Source organism: Ptiloglossa arizonensis, chromosome 10 (assembly GCF_051014685.1).
Source record: "Ptiloglossa arizonensis isolate GNS036 chromosome 10, iyPtiAriz1_principal, whole genome shotgun sequence".
Classification (NCBI taxonomy): Eukaryota; Metazoa; Arthropoda; class Insecta; order Hymenoptera; family Colletidae; genus Ptiloglossa; species Ptiloglossa arizonensis.
The window spans coordinates 4,667,991-4,681,550 of NC_135057.1; the positions used below are offsets into that span (position 1 = coordinate 4,667,991).

Consider the following 13,560-nt stretch of genomic DNA (forward strand, 5'->3'; position numbering starts at 1 on the left):
TTTCACTTATTTAATTTCAATTAATTTTTTGTCTTGTAACATATATAATTAAAAGTATGTATTGTATTGTATACATTGTAAAACATAATTGTTGAATTTTTATCTATAGTGAGTCCAGCAAAAACGTGAAAATGCATAATAAAATGACGTGATTTCAAGCAGGACCGAAAGTGAAGGGGACTGTATCTCAAATAAGTACACTATAACAGAATTTATATAAGTTACGATGTATAAATAGAAGCATACTATTTCAGGGACAAAATAGTTAAAAGAGGGTAGGTGTTAGAATAAACGTATACTGATCTTCAAAACGGTATTTCAATCCACTATGCGTCCAATCTACATCAATTAGATTCTTAGCCCGACTCACCACAAACCAATAAGGGTCTGCCTCAATCACGTGGTTTTATTTGCACCTTTTATGTTCCCACCGTACGAAGTATAGTATTATATTTCATGAGTTAAAAAGCTACTTTCAAAGCATACAAATACTATAGAATTTATACAAGTTACTATTTATATATGTAATTATGTACATAAATAGTAATGGATCATTTTACAATTCTATGTACGTTATCATAATAAGAAAAAAATATATAAATATATCAAATAAAGTAATAAAACTAAAAATATATTTAAAGATATGGAAATATACAACATAACAATACTCGCAATGTCAGTGTTCTTAAAAAAGGAAACGAATAATTAATCAGATGAACTGTTTTTATTTTTTTAGTAACATTGGATTCTAGGTTATGCTTGTAAATGGAACTTCAAATCTTTTGAAAATGATAAAAAAAGATATCCGAAGTGCCAAACTTACGAACCGCAGTTCTTCTACAATGTCTAGTGATAAGGAATATTTCACGATTCACTAATAGGTATTATGTGCGATCTAGTCACTAGAGGTGTAGAAATATCGATAGTTACTGATAAATTTTCGACTATTATCGACAGTGTATACACAAATCTATATAATTACCAGACCACTATAAGCTGTATTTACTCAAGATTTAAAACAAAAATTAAAATTTATTCGAATAAGTTTAAATAATTTTATAAATTATACAGAAAAAAATTTATTTACAAAAATTTTACTTGAAAAAATATTTGTTTCAAATAATCATTGATTCTTATTTAAAAGTACAAACATATTAACACAAGCTTGACCTTCGATTCGAACTTATATGACCAGTTGCACTGAAAATTGAAAAAATTGCCACTGACAATGAGTAAAAGTATTATTTATATACATATGTATACTGCCGCTCAAAAATACGTAAACACATTACTCTTACTACATCTAAAAAAAATTTTAATCTTCTGAAATCTGAAATCTTTAATAAATTTAATTAAATTTCATGTGTGCTGGTTTGTACAGTATTAGAGAAGGCATTTGATCAATAATTTATCAAATAATTTACCAACAATAATAAAAAAAAAGTTATATCTTCTTCTTATTAATGTATCCGCTATGTGCTCTTATAACTGCATTTTCGAATCGTAGCATTCTAGTTGTCAACTTTTCATTACTAATGATTCAAATAAATATTTCTTTAAGGGTTTTATTATAGTCTTACAACTATTCAAAAAACACTTGATACTTATAAAATTTTAATACTTGAAATAATTTAAATAATATAATAACATATAGTATATATTTTTTAGATTTATTTTGTGATATTACACAATAATTATAACATGTGTATATAAGCATGGGTAGTAATCTATGCATACATGACACTTGTTTAAAATAAATGAAATTCGAGAACTATTGATAGTAAAAAAATGAAATATCGATAGTCAAAACTATTAATAATTAAAAACTATTGATATTTTTCAATCTTCACTGGCCGCACTTACAAACAATAACACGCCTCGTGTTTAGTACATTATAGTATAGAAACTTCAATATGGCGTTGGAAAGTTGAAATGCTCTTTTTAAAATCTTTTGTTAATATAGCAAACCAGTGAAATTTTGGTCGAATGATAAACTTGTTTACATTAAATTTACGTACCCCGTATCATATTTCTTACAAAATAATGTTTTTCACACATGGCTTTAGATGGTCAAAAGATATTTTTCGGTTATGCTTATTTCATTATTCTGGAAATGGTAATTTAAACCAATATTTTATAATTATATTAGTATTTAAAAAATCATTTTTATCATACTTTAAAAACAAATGACTTAAAAAAAAAAAAACTATCTCTCATTATCCCTATGATGTCAATTAACTTTTCTTTAAAAAAATGTTGTTGTATCTTGAATAGGTTACAAAGAAATTAAATGTTTAATTTTTGATATACTATTCTGGATATCACAATCTTTAATAGAATTTTAGAAAAATTTTTTTTCTTTAATATAATAAGAGATATAATTTTAAAAATTTATAGATGTTACTACATTTTTTTGACATAATATGTAGATAAACAGTCTTATTAAACCCTGTAAAATATCTGAATTAAAAATTTTGTTTACAGCTAATTTATTCACATCAAATATAATAACAAATAATTTTAGAAAGTATATTGTTTGGATAGATATGGAGGTACGTAAGTATTAATAATTTAAATTCAAAATCTTTCCATATTTTCAATATTAATGTTTTGTTATATAGTAGGTTATTCAATAAGATAAAACTTATTGAACAGTATAGTTCTAAGTTGCTCAGTAAGTTTTGTTGTTCAATAAAACCTATTGTACAACCTATAATTTCAGATGACTGGACTTGATATACAGAAATCTCATATTTTGGAAGTAGCATGTTTAATTACAAATACAGATTTAGAAGTTATAAGCAAAGATTTAAATATAGTTATACATCAATCAGATGAGATATTAGCAAATATGAATGATTGGTCTATGGAATGTCATGAAGCAGTAAATACATTTTTTAATTTAAGTAAATGAAGTATAAATAATAGTTGATAACAACATATAGAATTTTATGAATTCTCTTTATATATAGACAGGATTAACAAATGAATCGCGTTCGAGTAAAATTACTATACAAGATGCTGAACAAATCTTATTGAAATATTTAAAAGTACATACAGAAGAAATGTCTCCACTTGCAGGAAATTCTGTCTATCTAGATCGCATGTTTTTATGTATACATATGCCAGCAGTTCATAACTATTTGCATCATAGAGTGATTGATCCTTCTACTATCAAACAATTGATTACGTAAGTATTATATATATAAATGTTCTTTATGCATTCTATGAAATAATATATTAATAGTTTTATTAATTGTAGGTGTTGGAATTTAAATGTTCCAGCATTCAAAAAAGAACATCATCATAGAGCATTATCAGATATAAAGGAAAGCATACAGGAATTAAAATATTATAAAAAATATCTATTTAATGCATGAAGATAATAAATAAATATATATACAAGATGGACATACCAAGACAATAACAACGCTTTTTAAAAGGTACTGAATACTTTATACAATCTCTTGACAAAATCTTATTTGCAATTTTTAAGCTATGTATTATAAATAATAACCACAAATAATTTAATTTTTCAAACTTTAGATATTTTAATTCCTGTTTTGTTAGAAAACTGCTTCTCAAGATTTAGACTGTAATTTTCTGAGACTGGAGATTCTACAAAAGGGGAATTGACATAAAGTAGATTCTTTTAATAAGGAAAACTTAGTTCCAAGATTTGGAAACCTTGGTCTTCCTCCCAAAGAAATATACATTGTTCAAAAAAATGTTGGTTCAAATTATCGCAAATATCTATCCTATATACCAAAGATTGCCATTTAACAATCCATTTTATATGGCATTATAATTTTTATAGCCTTCTATTGCATTATCAATAGAAAAGTACCAAAATCAATTGGAAAATATTATTCAAAAATTTGGATAAAAATTGAGTAATGATTGAGTTATGATGAATGGTTTTATCTGGATTTTTAACAATGTATGATGAGAAAATGAAAGAAGAATTAATCAATTTTAATATTATCGATTTTTGGATTAAAATTAGTAATATCGTGGACCGTAGGAGAACAAAAAGATTTGAGATTACTGTGTTTATTTTTCCTACATTCTAATGCCAATATTGAACAGCTGTTTTCTGTGACAAATCTAAAAAGGAGACCGAAATAGGTTAAAACTTGATACAGTTTCTGCACTATGTAGAATTAAATTAGATTTTAAAAATACTGATTCAGTCTTATGACTATGTAATAAATGGTGACTGTCTCCTGCATTTCAATATAAACTTGTATAAAAAGGAATGTATACCAGTACATTCAAACAATATTATGATACAAAATGAAACTGAATCATGCTTTAAAGCGATAGTGATCAATAATAGTGTACTACATTTCTTTTTATAAATGTAAAAATTTATAAATATTATTTATAAATAATACACTTTTTTATATATTTTTGTAAGTAATAATTATTATTACATATCGTTTATAAGAAAAAAAATAGAATACTACAATAAAGAGGGTGAATACTTTATTTAGTCTTTTATTGTGTTTTTTATGCATTTAAACCATATTACAAATAATTAACAAGTTAAACGCTACACTAGCGCTCCAAAGTTACAGTTCTCTAAAGTACTTACAAGACATGAACTTTAATATTTGTAAACTTAAATAGCATTACTCTCGTTAGTAATACTATAAAATAACAAGTACATCAACAAATTGTTGAATATTTCAATTTTTTACACTACGGTTCAAACGAATATTGGAGACACTCTTAAGTATAGAAAACTGGCGTGGCGCTTAATGTGTTAACTTCAATTAATACAGTTTGTTATGAGAAGCTGCACCTGCTCGATCGCGGTATCTACCATTCGATCCACCTTTAACGCATGATACGTGAAGGAGTAGGACAGACTCCACTGTACTGACTTCTCCCACTCTTTTCAGTCAAGGATTTAGGGAATCTGATGCAGCGTTCCTGGCTACCGATGATCTTGAAATCATATAAAAAAATGATAATGAAAAGATTGTTTTTCTATCACTGCATACATCTCTTCAAACAGTCAAACTTTGTTTTATGAAGTTTTTCGATATAATGATAAATAATGGAGAAATGTTTCAGGGTTCTGTTTTTCGTGAATAGTAAGTATTATTCTAGATTTGTAGAATTTTCTACATTTTCTCATTTTGTAGAATTTTCGAAAACATTGTATTATGTACGAGGGATAACAACTGGCCAATCCAAAGGAGTAAGAAGAGACCATATTTTATTGCAGTTATCTAGTGACTAGGGGTACCTATAGTTATACTTCTACACGCATGCTCGTGAAATAAATAGACTAATGGACAGTATTCGTATTATATATTTGTGATGTAATATTGTAAACTAACATTAACGGAAGGTTGTGTTTTGTATTAATCATATTTAAGTTCAATAAACTATTTAAAAAATTGGAAGTTTATCATTACTAAGTAAATTACTTTATTTTGTTGAACTGATTGTAAATAAATACTTACATACACTTAGTTAAAAAAATCTTCGTGCATTGAATTAAAATTCATTTAACGTTTCATAATTTTATAAAAAATCATAATAAATAAATCATTTTTATGATTAAATAAAATTATTATTGCTGTAAAAGTAAAAGAATGGATATTGTACAATGTCCCAAGACAGCTGTGTACACTCCGATAATGCAATTAAAATATTATTTGAATTCAATGTTTAGTTGAGTCTAATTAAAAAAATTAGTTCAAATAATGTAAAAGAAATGACTGATTGATTAGTTACAAAATTATAGATAATATTTACATATCGAGAATTTTTTGACCTCAGTTTTATTATGTCCATCTTTTGCTTAGAGTATTTATTGATAAATAGATGTCACATTTTTTCTTTACATTATTAATAAATGTTATGTTTTTGAATATAACAACATATAAATTATTTATTTATTACCTTTTCCATTAAAATTATGCAACGTTAAATAAATTTTAATGTGGTTTACAGAGACCTTTTTAACTAACTATATATAATATTTGTATTTGTATGTCCATACATTAATGTTTATAAAGACAGTCAAAATAAATATATACAGACATACATGCACATATATGAATATATTAATGTACTATAAGTTATTTTTATATATCCAAAATGTTTAATTATTTACTTATTATGTTATAATTTTATATTTCAGTTTTAGCTAAAATTGATCACAATGGCAGCTTCTCCAACTGGTGGTGTAAGATCAATAAATATTGCTGGTCGTGTAGCCAGTGAAAGAGAACGTTTGATTGGTATGACAGATGAGGAACGTGCATGGAGAGCACGTTACCTTAAAAGTCAAATTCTTGCACCAGAAGAACCAATAATACTAAAGGATAGTTATAAGAAAACTTTTAATCCTATAAGAAGATTTTACAGAGCACCTTTGAATGTAGTAGAAAACTCATTAAGTCAAATTTTGGTAAAGAAATGAAATTTTCAGATATATAGAATGCCCCTTTTTTTTTGAATTTTTAACATTTTGTATTTTATGTGTTGTTGTAGGGTGCAACACCTGCGTTTGTTATACGTAATATAATAGGAAAATCAATCATGGGAATTACAGCAATCTATATGGCATATTATTACTCACAATATAATACACTGGTATGTCATTAAATATACAACATTCAAATATTGAATATAATGTTATACTATCTTCTTTTAGACTTGGATGCGTAAGTCTGGTTGGAAAATAATACTTACAAATCCTGCTACATATCCAGGATCTAAGAGTTCTAATATTAAGAAACCTTCAGAATATACAACAAGAGGCTTTGAAAAGTCTCCAATATAAATTTCATCAAAATTCTATACAACTAGTGTTTAAATGTAATAATGAGATTTAATATATAAGTTGAAGTACATAAAATTATATATATTAAACACTTCTATTACTTTTGATGATATATCAAATTATTTGAAGAAATTGTTTGGATGGAAAAGTAAATGTTATGATTGGCAGATCATTTATTTCAAGGTTTGAAAATTATACATAAAGTCACTTGGAGTCACATTGCGATAGATTATTCAAATATTTTGCTATACTGTTAAAAGCAACAGAATGTGATAATAATAGTATAATGTTGTAGTGTATTTCACAATATATTAATCATATTAAAAATAAAAAAAAATCCTATTACAGTGTTTTTATAGTGCAAATTAATACACATGTCCTTTTACATAAAAAGTAATAATTTTTTTTTAAATAAGGATTGTATTTTGTATATTTTACTCGGTTACATTCTACTATTTGTTCTATTTACTAATACTAATTATATATATATATATATTATAAAAATGAAGTTAAGAGTTAAAAGTATTCATGTGCGTTTTAACATTTTAAGTCATTTAAGAAATATGGCTGTATGATTAAGTAATATATTAAGAATACAATTTGATAAAAAAACAATGCATGGCTGACAATATAAAATAGAATATATTTGTAAGCAAAATTTGGCTGTCTTGCTTAATTCATCTAAGAAATCCAAATATCTTTCTTTCTGGACCGAGTTGATCTTCTTCTCTCAGAGCTTTCATAAGGCCTTCATTTAATTGCAATCCTATGTTTTGTCCCGTCTAGAAATGTAATTTCGTTAGGAATAATACTTTTATATATTCCTTAGAACCAATATATAACCTTATTACCTTTAACATTTTATTAAAAGTGCCAAGTTGAATACTACCATAACCCAATTTAACTACTGAGGAAATTTTACCATTTGGTAATACAGAGATAACTACACTACTTGCACTGCATACTTCTTCTTCTGAAGTCGGGTCCACTAGATAATTATCACCAATCTGTAATAAGACATTTAAAAGAGGTTATATAATAGATAAGATTATATATATAAAAATAAATTTTAGATTCAATACTGCTAGTATACTGTACTTTAGAATATTTTTTGAATGTTTAGAAAAGCTGAGTGTGTAACTGAATATAAATTGATATGAACATACTTTGCACAATGTTACAATAACTGGATAGTTACTTGTATCTAATTTGATACAGTCGTAAGCATCATCTGACAACTGAATATCTGGTTCTCCACCGTCAAGTGTTGCAGCTGTAATTTTTGGAATTTCTGTACTATATAATGCAGCTTTAACTGCAATTCCTACTGCATCAAATAGATTACCACCACACTGAAGAATCTACATTATATATTAGCATTAAGTTTATAAAAAATATCCTTTCTTATAATATTTAAGTCATTATAATCACCATATTAACGTACCAAAATATCAACATAAATTTTCCAACATTTTTTGTGAGGTAAAATACATAATGTTCTTAAATCAAAAGCATTACGCGTTTGATATGCTATCACAAGAGTATTACTTATTTCAGTTGCTAAATCATCACCACCTTTTCCTTCAAATGCTGGAGTTGCATTGGCAGTGCTATAAAAGAGTTATTGAAAAATGAGAAATATTATTAAATAACGTATATAAGTTTCATTTTTATAATTCAAATTAAATAAATGATATTACATACCAATCAACAAAAAATTCTAATTTTCCTTCATTTGGTTTATCAGCATGAGGAGTGTCAAGTTCTACTTTAATACCAACGAGTACATCAGTATTTCCAATGTGTAATCTTGCAGATCCATGAGTTTGCGGCATTAATTTAGTTTCAATTTCCATAGAACGATATTCGTTTCGCCTTCTACCATCATTTCTAAAATCTGCCTAGGGATTAGAAAACTAAATTAATCAAAAAAAGAAGGAATTATGTTGTTTTCTGTAAATCATTGTTAGCTTACATCTACACCATGAAGAATAAAAGTCTTTTCACCACCACTTAAACTAATTTCTGCCATTATAAAATTGTTTTGTTCTCAATATAATAATGTATTCTCTTTCAAAACGGTACAAAAAAACCTAAGAATATCCCAACATTAAATGTAAAGATAAAATACAATACATAATTCTGTCATTTTTGGATTGTTATCGTGCATATGATAAGGTTAAACCTAACCATATATAAGAAACATTTATTTGTCTTGCTTTAATAATAATAATATATTTTATATATATACATAAAAGTAATTACGTTAACTTCAAAATTATTTAAAATATTTTGTGATTTTTATTATGGACACGAATGGATGTTAATGTAGGTGCAAGAAAAAGGCGCTTTAATTGATTATATTCATAACTGTAGTCAAGTCAAGAGTAATACAACGCAACAGTATAAATTAGCAGCTCTACATATTATATTTACAAAATCTAACAAAACGCTATATATCATAATTTTATATGCAACTTAATTAATAATTTCTTTATATAGATTACAATTGTAAATTACAAAAATTATAATTATCTTCTGCAGTAGCGTGTAAATTATTACTTTTAAAAACTACTTACAAAATTAAATATTAATGTCAAAAATGTGTGGGTAATATTGTATATTGTATATTATATACAAATGTGTTATATACCTCTCATTTTAGGGGTTAAAAGAAAAGTTTTGTATTAGTTTTAAAATTGTTATTCAGCAACTATTTATAATTATATATTATTATATCTTGTTATAAAAACTAACGAAAATTAAAATTACATTAATCGTTTGCTAACAAAGTATGTTAATCCAAGATCTGAATTTTGTATTGCTTTAATATCTATATTTTAATATAAAACATTTTATTATCGTTCACGTTTACTTCGTAGTACCAAAAAATTACTCAAATAGTATAATATATCGATCTATTTAAAATAATGGTACTATTTTTTAAAATTTTTATTATAATTCATTAATTATCAGTTTCTTTAGTTATATCTTTGTGAATCGACAGTTTCACCCTCCTTGCGCAACACATTTTTTATCGCGTCTTTCGCCTTTTGAACACCGAGACGAAAGTGTCCATATTCTGGACGAATTTTCATGCCTCGATAATAATATACGAGGCTTATTTCAAAGTCACCAAGATGATACAAAGCTTCTGCTTTACAATACATTGCTTTGGCCATGTTGGCATTTTTCATTTTATATTGCAGCGCCCTTTCGGCATCTTGTAAAGCTTTTTGCGGCTCACCCAGTAAAAGATGACATTTACTTCGTGCTATTAATGCGTTTTTGTCGTTTGGCTCGAGATTCAATACCTGGTAAAAAAAGGACAGTTTTATTTATACAATGTAATTATATTGCGTATAAGATATAAAATAAGCTATTTGATACTAGAGCCTAAAATATTTTTGCAATGTATAATAAGTTTTCAAAAATCTGTTCATCGTTGTTATACTGAAAATTATCCTTTATTTCAAACACAACAATAACATTATTTTTGAGTTGTCTAACTTAACGATTTTATACTCTAATACTTTTTTAATCGGAATTAGAAACTCCGAATTTAGAGTGAAATGTTGGAATATATTTAATCGTTTCCTTTAAAATAGGAATCATGCAACATTTGTTTAAAATGTTTGATCGTATGTATATAGTTTTGTTTTCGAAGAAAATAACATCGAAAAGCAGTGAAAGAATATTAATCGACCTTCAAAGTAAAATGTAAAGTTTACAAAGCCATTCCTATTAAAAACGATACTTTATACGAACAAAATTAAAATATTCTATTAGTTCGACTAATTTTTAAGTGTAAAATCATCACTCTGCTCCTTCCACTTTTCTAGTTGTATCATATTTTATCATATTTATAGTCATCCTAATCAAAGGCATTTATAGCTTCAAAGTAGGTGTTATAGTATACACTACAAGAAGGAAGTCAGGACGATCGAAATGTAAATGCGTATTCCAGATAAAAGACATGAACCTTATTAATACAATTCATAGCAACTTTAACGTCGCCAATACGCATCTCGCGCAATCCTAAAGCTAGCATAGCAGACGGCTCGGTATCTTCTGGTAATTGTAAATTCCGATCTTGTTTCTGTTTCATTTTCAAGGACTGCTTAATGTCTCTGGTGCCCATGTTTACCGCCGCTGCCCGGTCTTTATCGGTGTATATCTCCTCTTGGCGTCGAGCACCATTGTCCTGCCGTCGTTTCTTTTTCTTTTTCTTTTGAATGCTCATTTCTGATTCGATGGACGACTTGTCGGACTTCTCCTTTTGCTGCTTTTTGTTATTTCTCTTCTTTTTTGGCTCATGACTGACGCGACTTTCCTTGTCGAGGTCCTCGGAGTATTCTGTAACGTGACAAGTGCCCAAGGAGGAAGAATTTTTATTCAAATTGTTCAGTTCTTCGAATTGTTTTGAGTTCGAAATGCTCTCGACTGGAGATCGCACGTAGCTTTGCAACAGATCATGGTGGTGCAACGTTGGATTCAAGATGTCCATTATTTTGGAATCGATAGCATCGGATGTGAGTATGGATTCGGGTAGAATTATTTCGCTCATTATTCGATTTCTTTGGCACAACTTTTGATTGCTTTCTTCTGCTTTACCTTCTAATTCGAGGATTTTCTTCTTCTAATAAAAAGATGGTAACACCAAAAAAAGGAAGATATGTTTCTTCAAATGAATCCTTTATGTAATTGTTCATATAATGTGCGAGTTTTTGAAAATTTATCTAATCTGTGCTTAACCGAGGAATGTAAGAAATCACTAGTGTTTCGTTGTCCTTGATACTCGATGGTAAACCAGCAAACGGATATACTTGCCGCGTTTCATTCACAAGACTGCTTTAGAAGACAAGGTGCTACTGTATATCTTGCGTGTGGAGCAGACGTGTGGTTATCGACACCTTTGCCAGACGACTTGTTTCCTTAGAAACAGTCAACAATGCGGGCAATTTCGGTACACGAAAATCTTCCATCGTACATATGCAAAGGAATTCTAAGGGCTCGGTAAGTATCCAAAAATGTTTGAAGTCAAATTTTTAACGATTCGAAGATGGATAAATAGAAAGAAAGGGGGAACTAGTTAGAATTTGAAGAAATATTTATACAAAATATTTTATTCCACGAAAATTCATACCTATTTATATTTTTAAATATTGGTAAGTGTGTTTAAAGAACTTGTTCCTTCGCGGTTTTTTTTTCTTTAATTATTTACATAACTGTAAGGAATATTCAAAGTCTCGAAATAATAGTGAATATCAATTAAAACCAACTACACATAAACGAAAATTTCAACGATAAGGAAATATGCAATGCTTTTCAATAGTATTTTATTCGTGTTACATCTTTTCGCTTAGAATATTAAATCATCGTTCCTAATAATCATCGAGATGCGATTAATGCGACGCTAAACATATACTTAAAAAGTTCTAGGTATCTCGTAAATCAGTAAGATGAGAAAAATAACTAGAAGCTTGAAAATTTTATAAAAAAGATTTCGATACTAATAAATATGTACGTATATAAGTGTGTTCAGTGTGAACTATTTAAATAAAAACATTTAAATGTATCCGTTGTTTATAAAAGTTATAAATAATATGTTTATAGATAATGCTACTTTTTTGAAATTTCACGACCACTGATAAACAATTCATAGTGTATTCCTTGTCCACTCTTACAGAAGATAAAAATGAAAATACAACGATCTGTAATCATGCCGCTCATTTATTCTCGAGATTATTCCGAATAGTTTCATTATATATACATATTTATACGAAACAGATATATTTAGATATTAAAATGGTCTATCCAGTATATATATTTTCTTGCTCCATTTTCATTTTAATTTATGAACTGAAATTTTGTTCTTGAGACATTTTTTTAGTTTTCATAGTGTCTAGTGAATCGTTTTACAATTTCACATGAATCGATAAATAAAAACGGTAAAAGTATTCCTTTTTTTTTATCAATGATTTATTATTTGAGAAAAATAATTTTGGATGGAGTCATATTTAATGTACAATGAATAGTGTTTGTCAAATGTCTTAAGAATCCATTTACGTTGTACACACTACAAAATTATTGGATATAAAGTAAAGTAACTACATGTATTTGCACGAAAAATATGAACACGTGTACCTACCTACATGTAAGTTATAATTTTTAATTTTTTTTATATTAAAAAATGCAAGGTATTTGAATAATATGGGATATGTTTTGTTTATTTGAATATTAAACCTATAAAGGTGGTAAGAAATTAAACAATCGATATTTCTTATTAATTGTTGCACGCGTATAATATTACTATTATTTTTATAAAGCTACTAAGCAAATTCTTTATTAACTTAATAATGATTTAATTCCTATTATTAAAGGGTATGGAAACTGGTCGAGTTGATAAATTAAGCTATTGTAAAATCTAAAAGATATTTTCGCGACGAGCGCGTTAGTTTCATTAATACACCTATTTATAGCAGTATAACATGCAATACTATGGTCACGATATCCTATATTACAGCATATACCTAAAATGTTTGGACAAATTTTTACCAGCATGTTTTACCAATTGTTTTCATTAAAAATTATCATACAAATACAAATCTTTAATTCATTCTTTCCACATTATGAACATTATAAGCTTTAAACATTATTGTGGTATTGGATTTTCCGTGCCCACTTGGGCCTGCTTCGAGTACAGGCCTGAAAGACACATTGCGTGCGAACGGACCTGAGTTTGGGTAGACATT

General features: G+C 27.2%; 3 protein-coding genes across 6 annotated transcripts; 2 read left to right on the forward strand and 1 right to left on the reverse strand.

Moving 5' to 3' along the window:
• Positions 1 to 1,843: 1,843 nt before the first annotated feature.
• Positions 1,844 to 4,485, forward strand: LOC143152062 (putative oligoribonuclease). 3 transcript variants are annotated; one of them, XM_076321730.1, is made up of 6 exons: positions 1,844 to 2,116; positions 2,485 to 2,552; positions 2,723 to 2,884; positions 2,973 to 3,190; positions 3,263 to 3,443; positions 3,547 to 4,485. In XM_076321730.1, exons 1-5 carry the CDS (start codon positions 1,987 to 1,989, stop codon positions 3,378 to 3,380), a joined length of 696 nt encoding a protein of 231 aa, XP_076177845.1. In that variant the 5' UTR covers positions 1,844 to 1,986; the 3' UTR covers positions 3,381 to 3,443; positions 3,547 to 4,485. The 3 variants fall into 3 exon arrangements, with proteins under 3 accessions (XP_076177845.1, XP_076177846.1, XP_076177847.1); XM_076321731.1 differs by having other exon boundaries at positions 3,571 to 4,485; XM_076321732.1 differs by lacking the exon at positions 2,485 to 2,552 and having other exon boundaries at positions 1,914 to 2,116.
• A 777-nt stretch (positions 4,486 to 5,262) lies between these two features.
• Positions 5,263 to 7,155, forward strand: Nd-b17 (NADH dehydrogenase (ubiquinone) B17 subunit). 2 transcript variants are annotated; one of them, XM_076321734.1, is made up of 4 exons: positions 5,263 to 5,362; positions 6,161 to 6,430; positions 6,514 to 6,615; positions 6,677 to 7,155. In XM_076321734.1, the coding sequence occupies exons 2-4, from the start codon at positions 6,182 to 6,184 to the stop codon at positions 6,803 to 6,805; spliced, it is 480 nt and encodes a 159-aa protein (XP_076177849.1). In that variant the 5' UTR covers positions 5,263 to 5,362; positions 6,161 to 6,181; the 3' UTR covers positions 6,806 to 7,155. The 2 variants fall into 2 exon arrangements, with proteins under 2 accessions (XP_076177849.1, XP_076177848.1); XM_076321733.1 differs by having other exon boundaries at positions 5,287 to 5,432.
• Positions 7,156 to 7,218: 63 nt separating this feature from the next.
• LOC143152061 (exosome complex component RRP42-like) lies at positions 7,219 to 11,542 on the reverse strand. The gene is made up of 7 exons (XM_076321729.1): positions 10,788 to 11,542; positions 10,053 to 10,119; positions 8,510 to 8,702; positions 8,250 to 8,415; positions 7,972 to 8,166; positions 7,657 to 7,812; positions 7,219 to 7,587 (listed from the first exon to the last, which is right to left on the reverse strand). The coding sequence occupies exons 1-7, from the start codon at positions 11,370 to 11,372 to the stop codon at positions 7,483 to 7,485; spliced, it is 1,467 nt and encodes a 488-aa protein (XP_076177844.1). The 5' UTR covers positions 11,373 to 11,542; the 3' UTR covers positions 7,219 to 7,482.
• Positions 11,543 to 13,560: the final 2,018 nt, after the last annotated feature.

Bases quoted from the DNA above. Each gene is read 5' to 3' on its own strand.
- Nd-b17 (XM_076321734.1), top strand. From the start codon at position 6,182: ATGGCAGCTTCTCCAACTGGTGGTGTAAGATCAATAAATATTGCTGGT. The intron at 6,431-6,513 runs GTAAAGAAATGA...GTGTTGTTGTAG, and splicing joins ACTCATTAAGTCAAATTTTG to GGTGCAACACCTGCGTTTGT. The intron at 6,616-6,676 runs GTATGTCATTAA...ATCTTCTTTTAG, and splicing joins ACTCACAATATAATACACTG to ACTTGGATGCGTAAGTCTGG.
- LOC143152061 (XM_076321729.1), bottom strand. From the start codon at position 11,372: ATGAGCGAAATAATTCTACCCGAATCCATACTCACATCCGATGCTATC. The intron at 10,120-10,787 runs GTTCATGTCTTT...TTTTTTTACCAG, and splicing joins CTATGAATTGTATTAATAAG to GTATTGAATCTCGAGCCAAA. The intron at 8,703-10,052 runs GTGAGCCGCAAA...ATCCCTAGGCAG, and splicing joins TAAATGTCATCTTTTACTGG to ATTTTAGAAATGATGGTAGA.
- LOC143152062 (XM_076321730.1), top strand. From the start codon at position 1,987: ATGATAAACTTGTTTACATTAAATTTACGTACCCCGTATCATATTTCT. The intron at 2,885-2,972 runs GTAAATACATTT...CTTTATATATAG, and splicing joins CTATGGAATGTCATGAAGCA to ACAGGATTAACAAATGAATC. The intron at 3,191-3,262 runs GTAAGTATTATA...TATTAATTGTAG, and splicing joins ACTATCAAACAATTGATTAC to GTGTTGGAATTTAAATGTTC.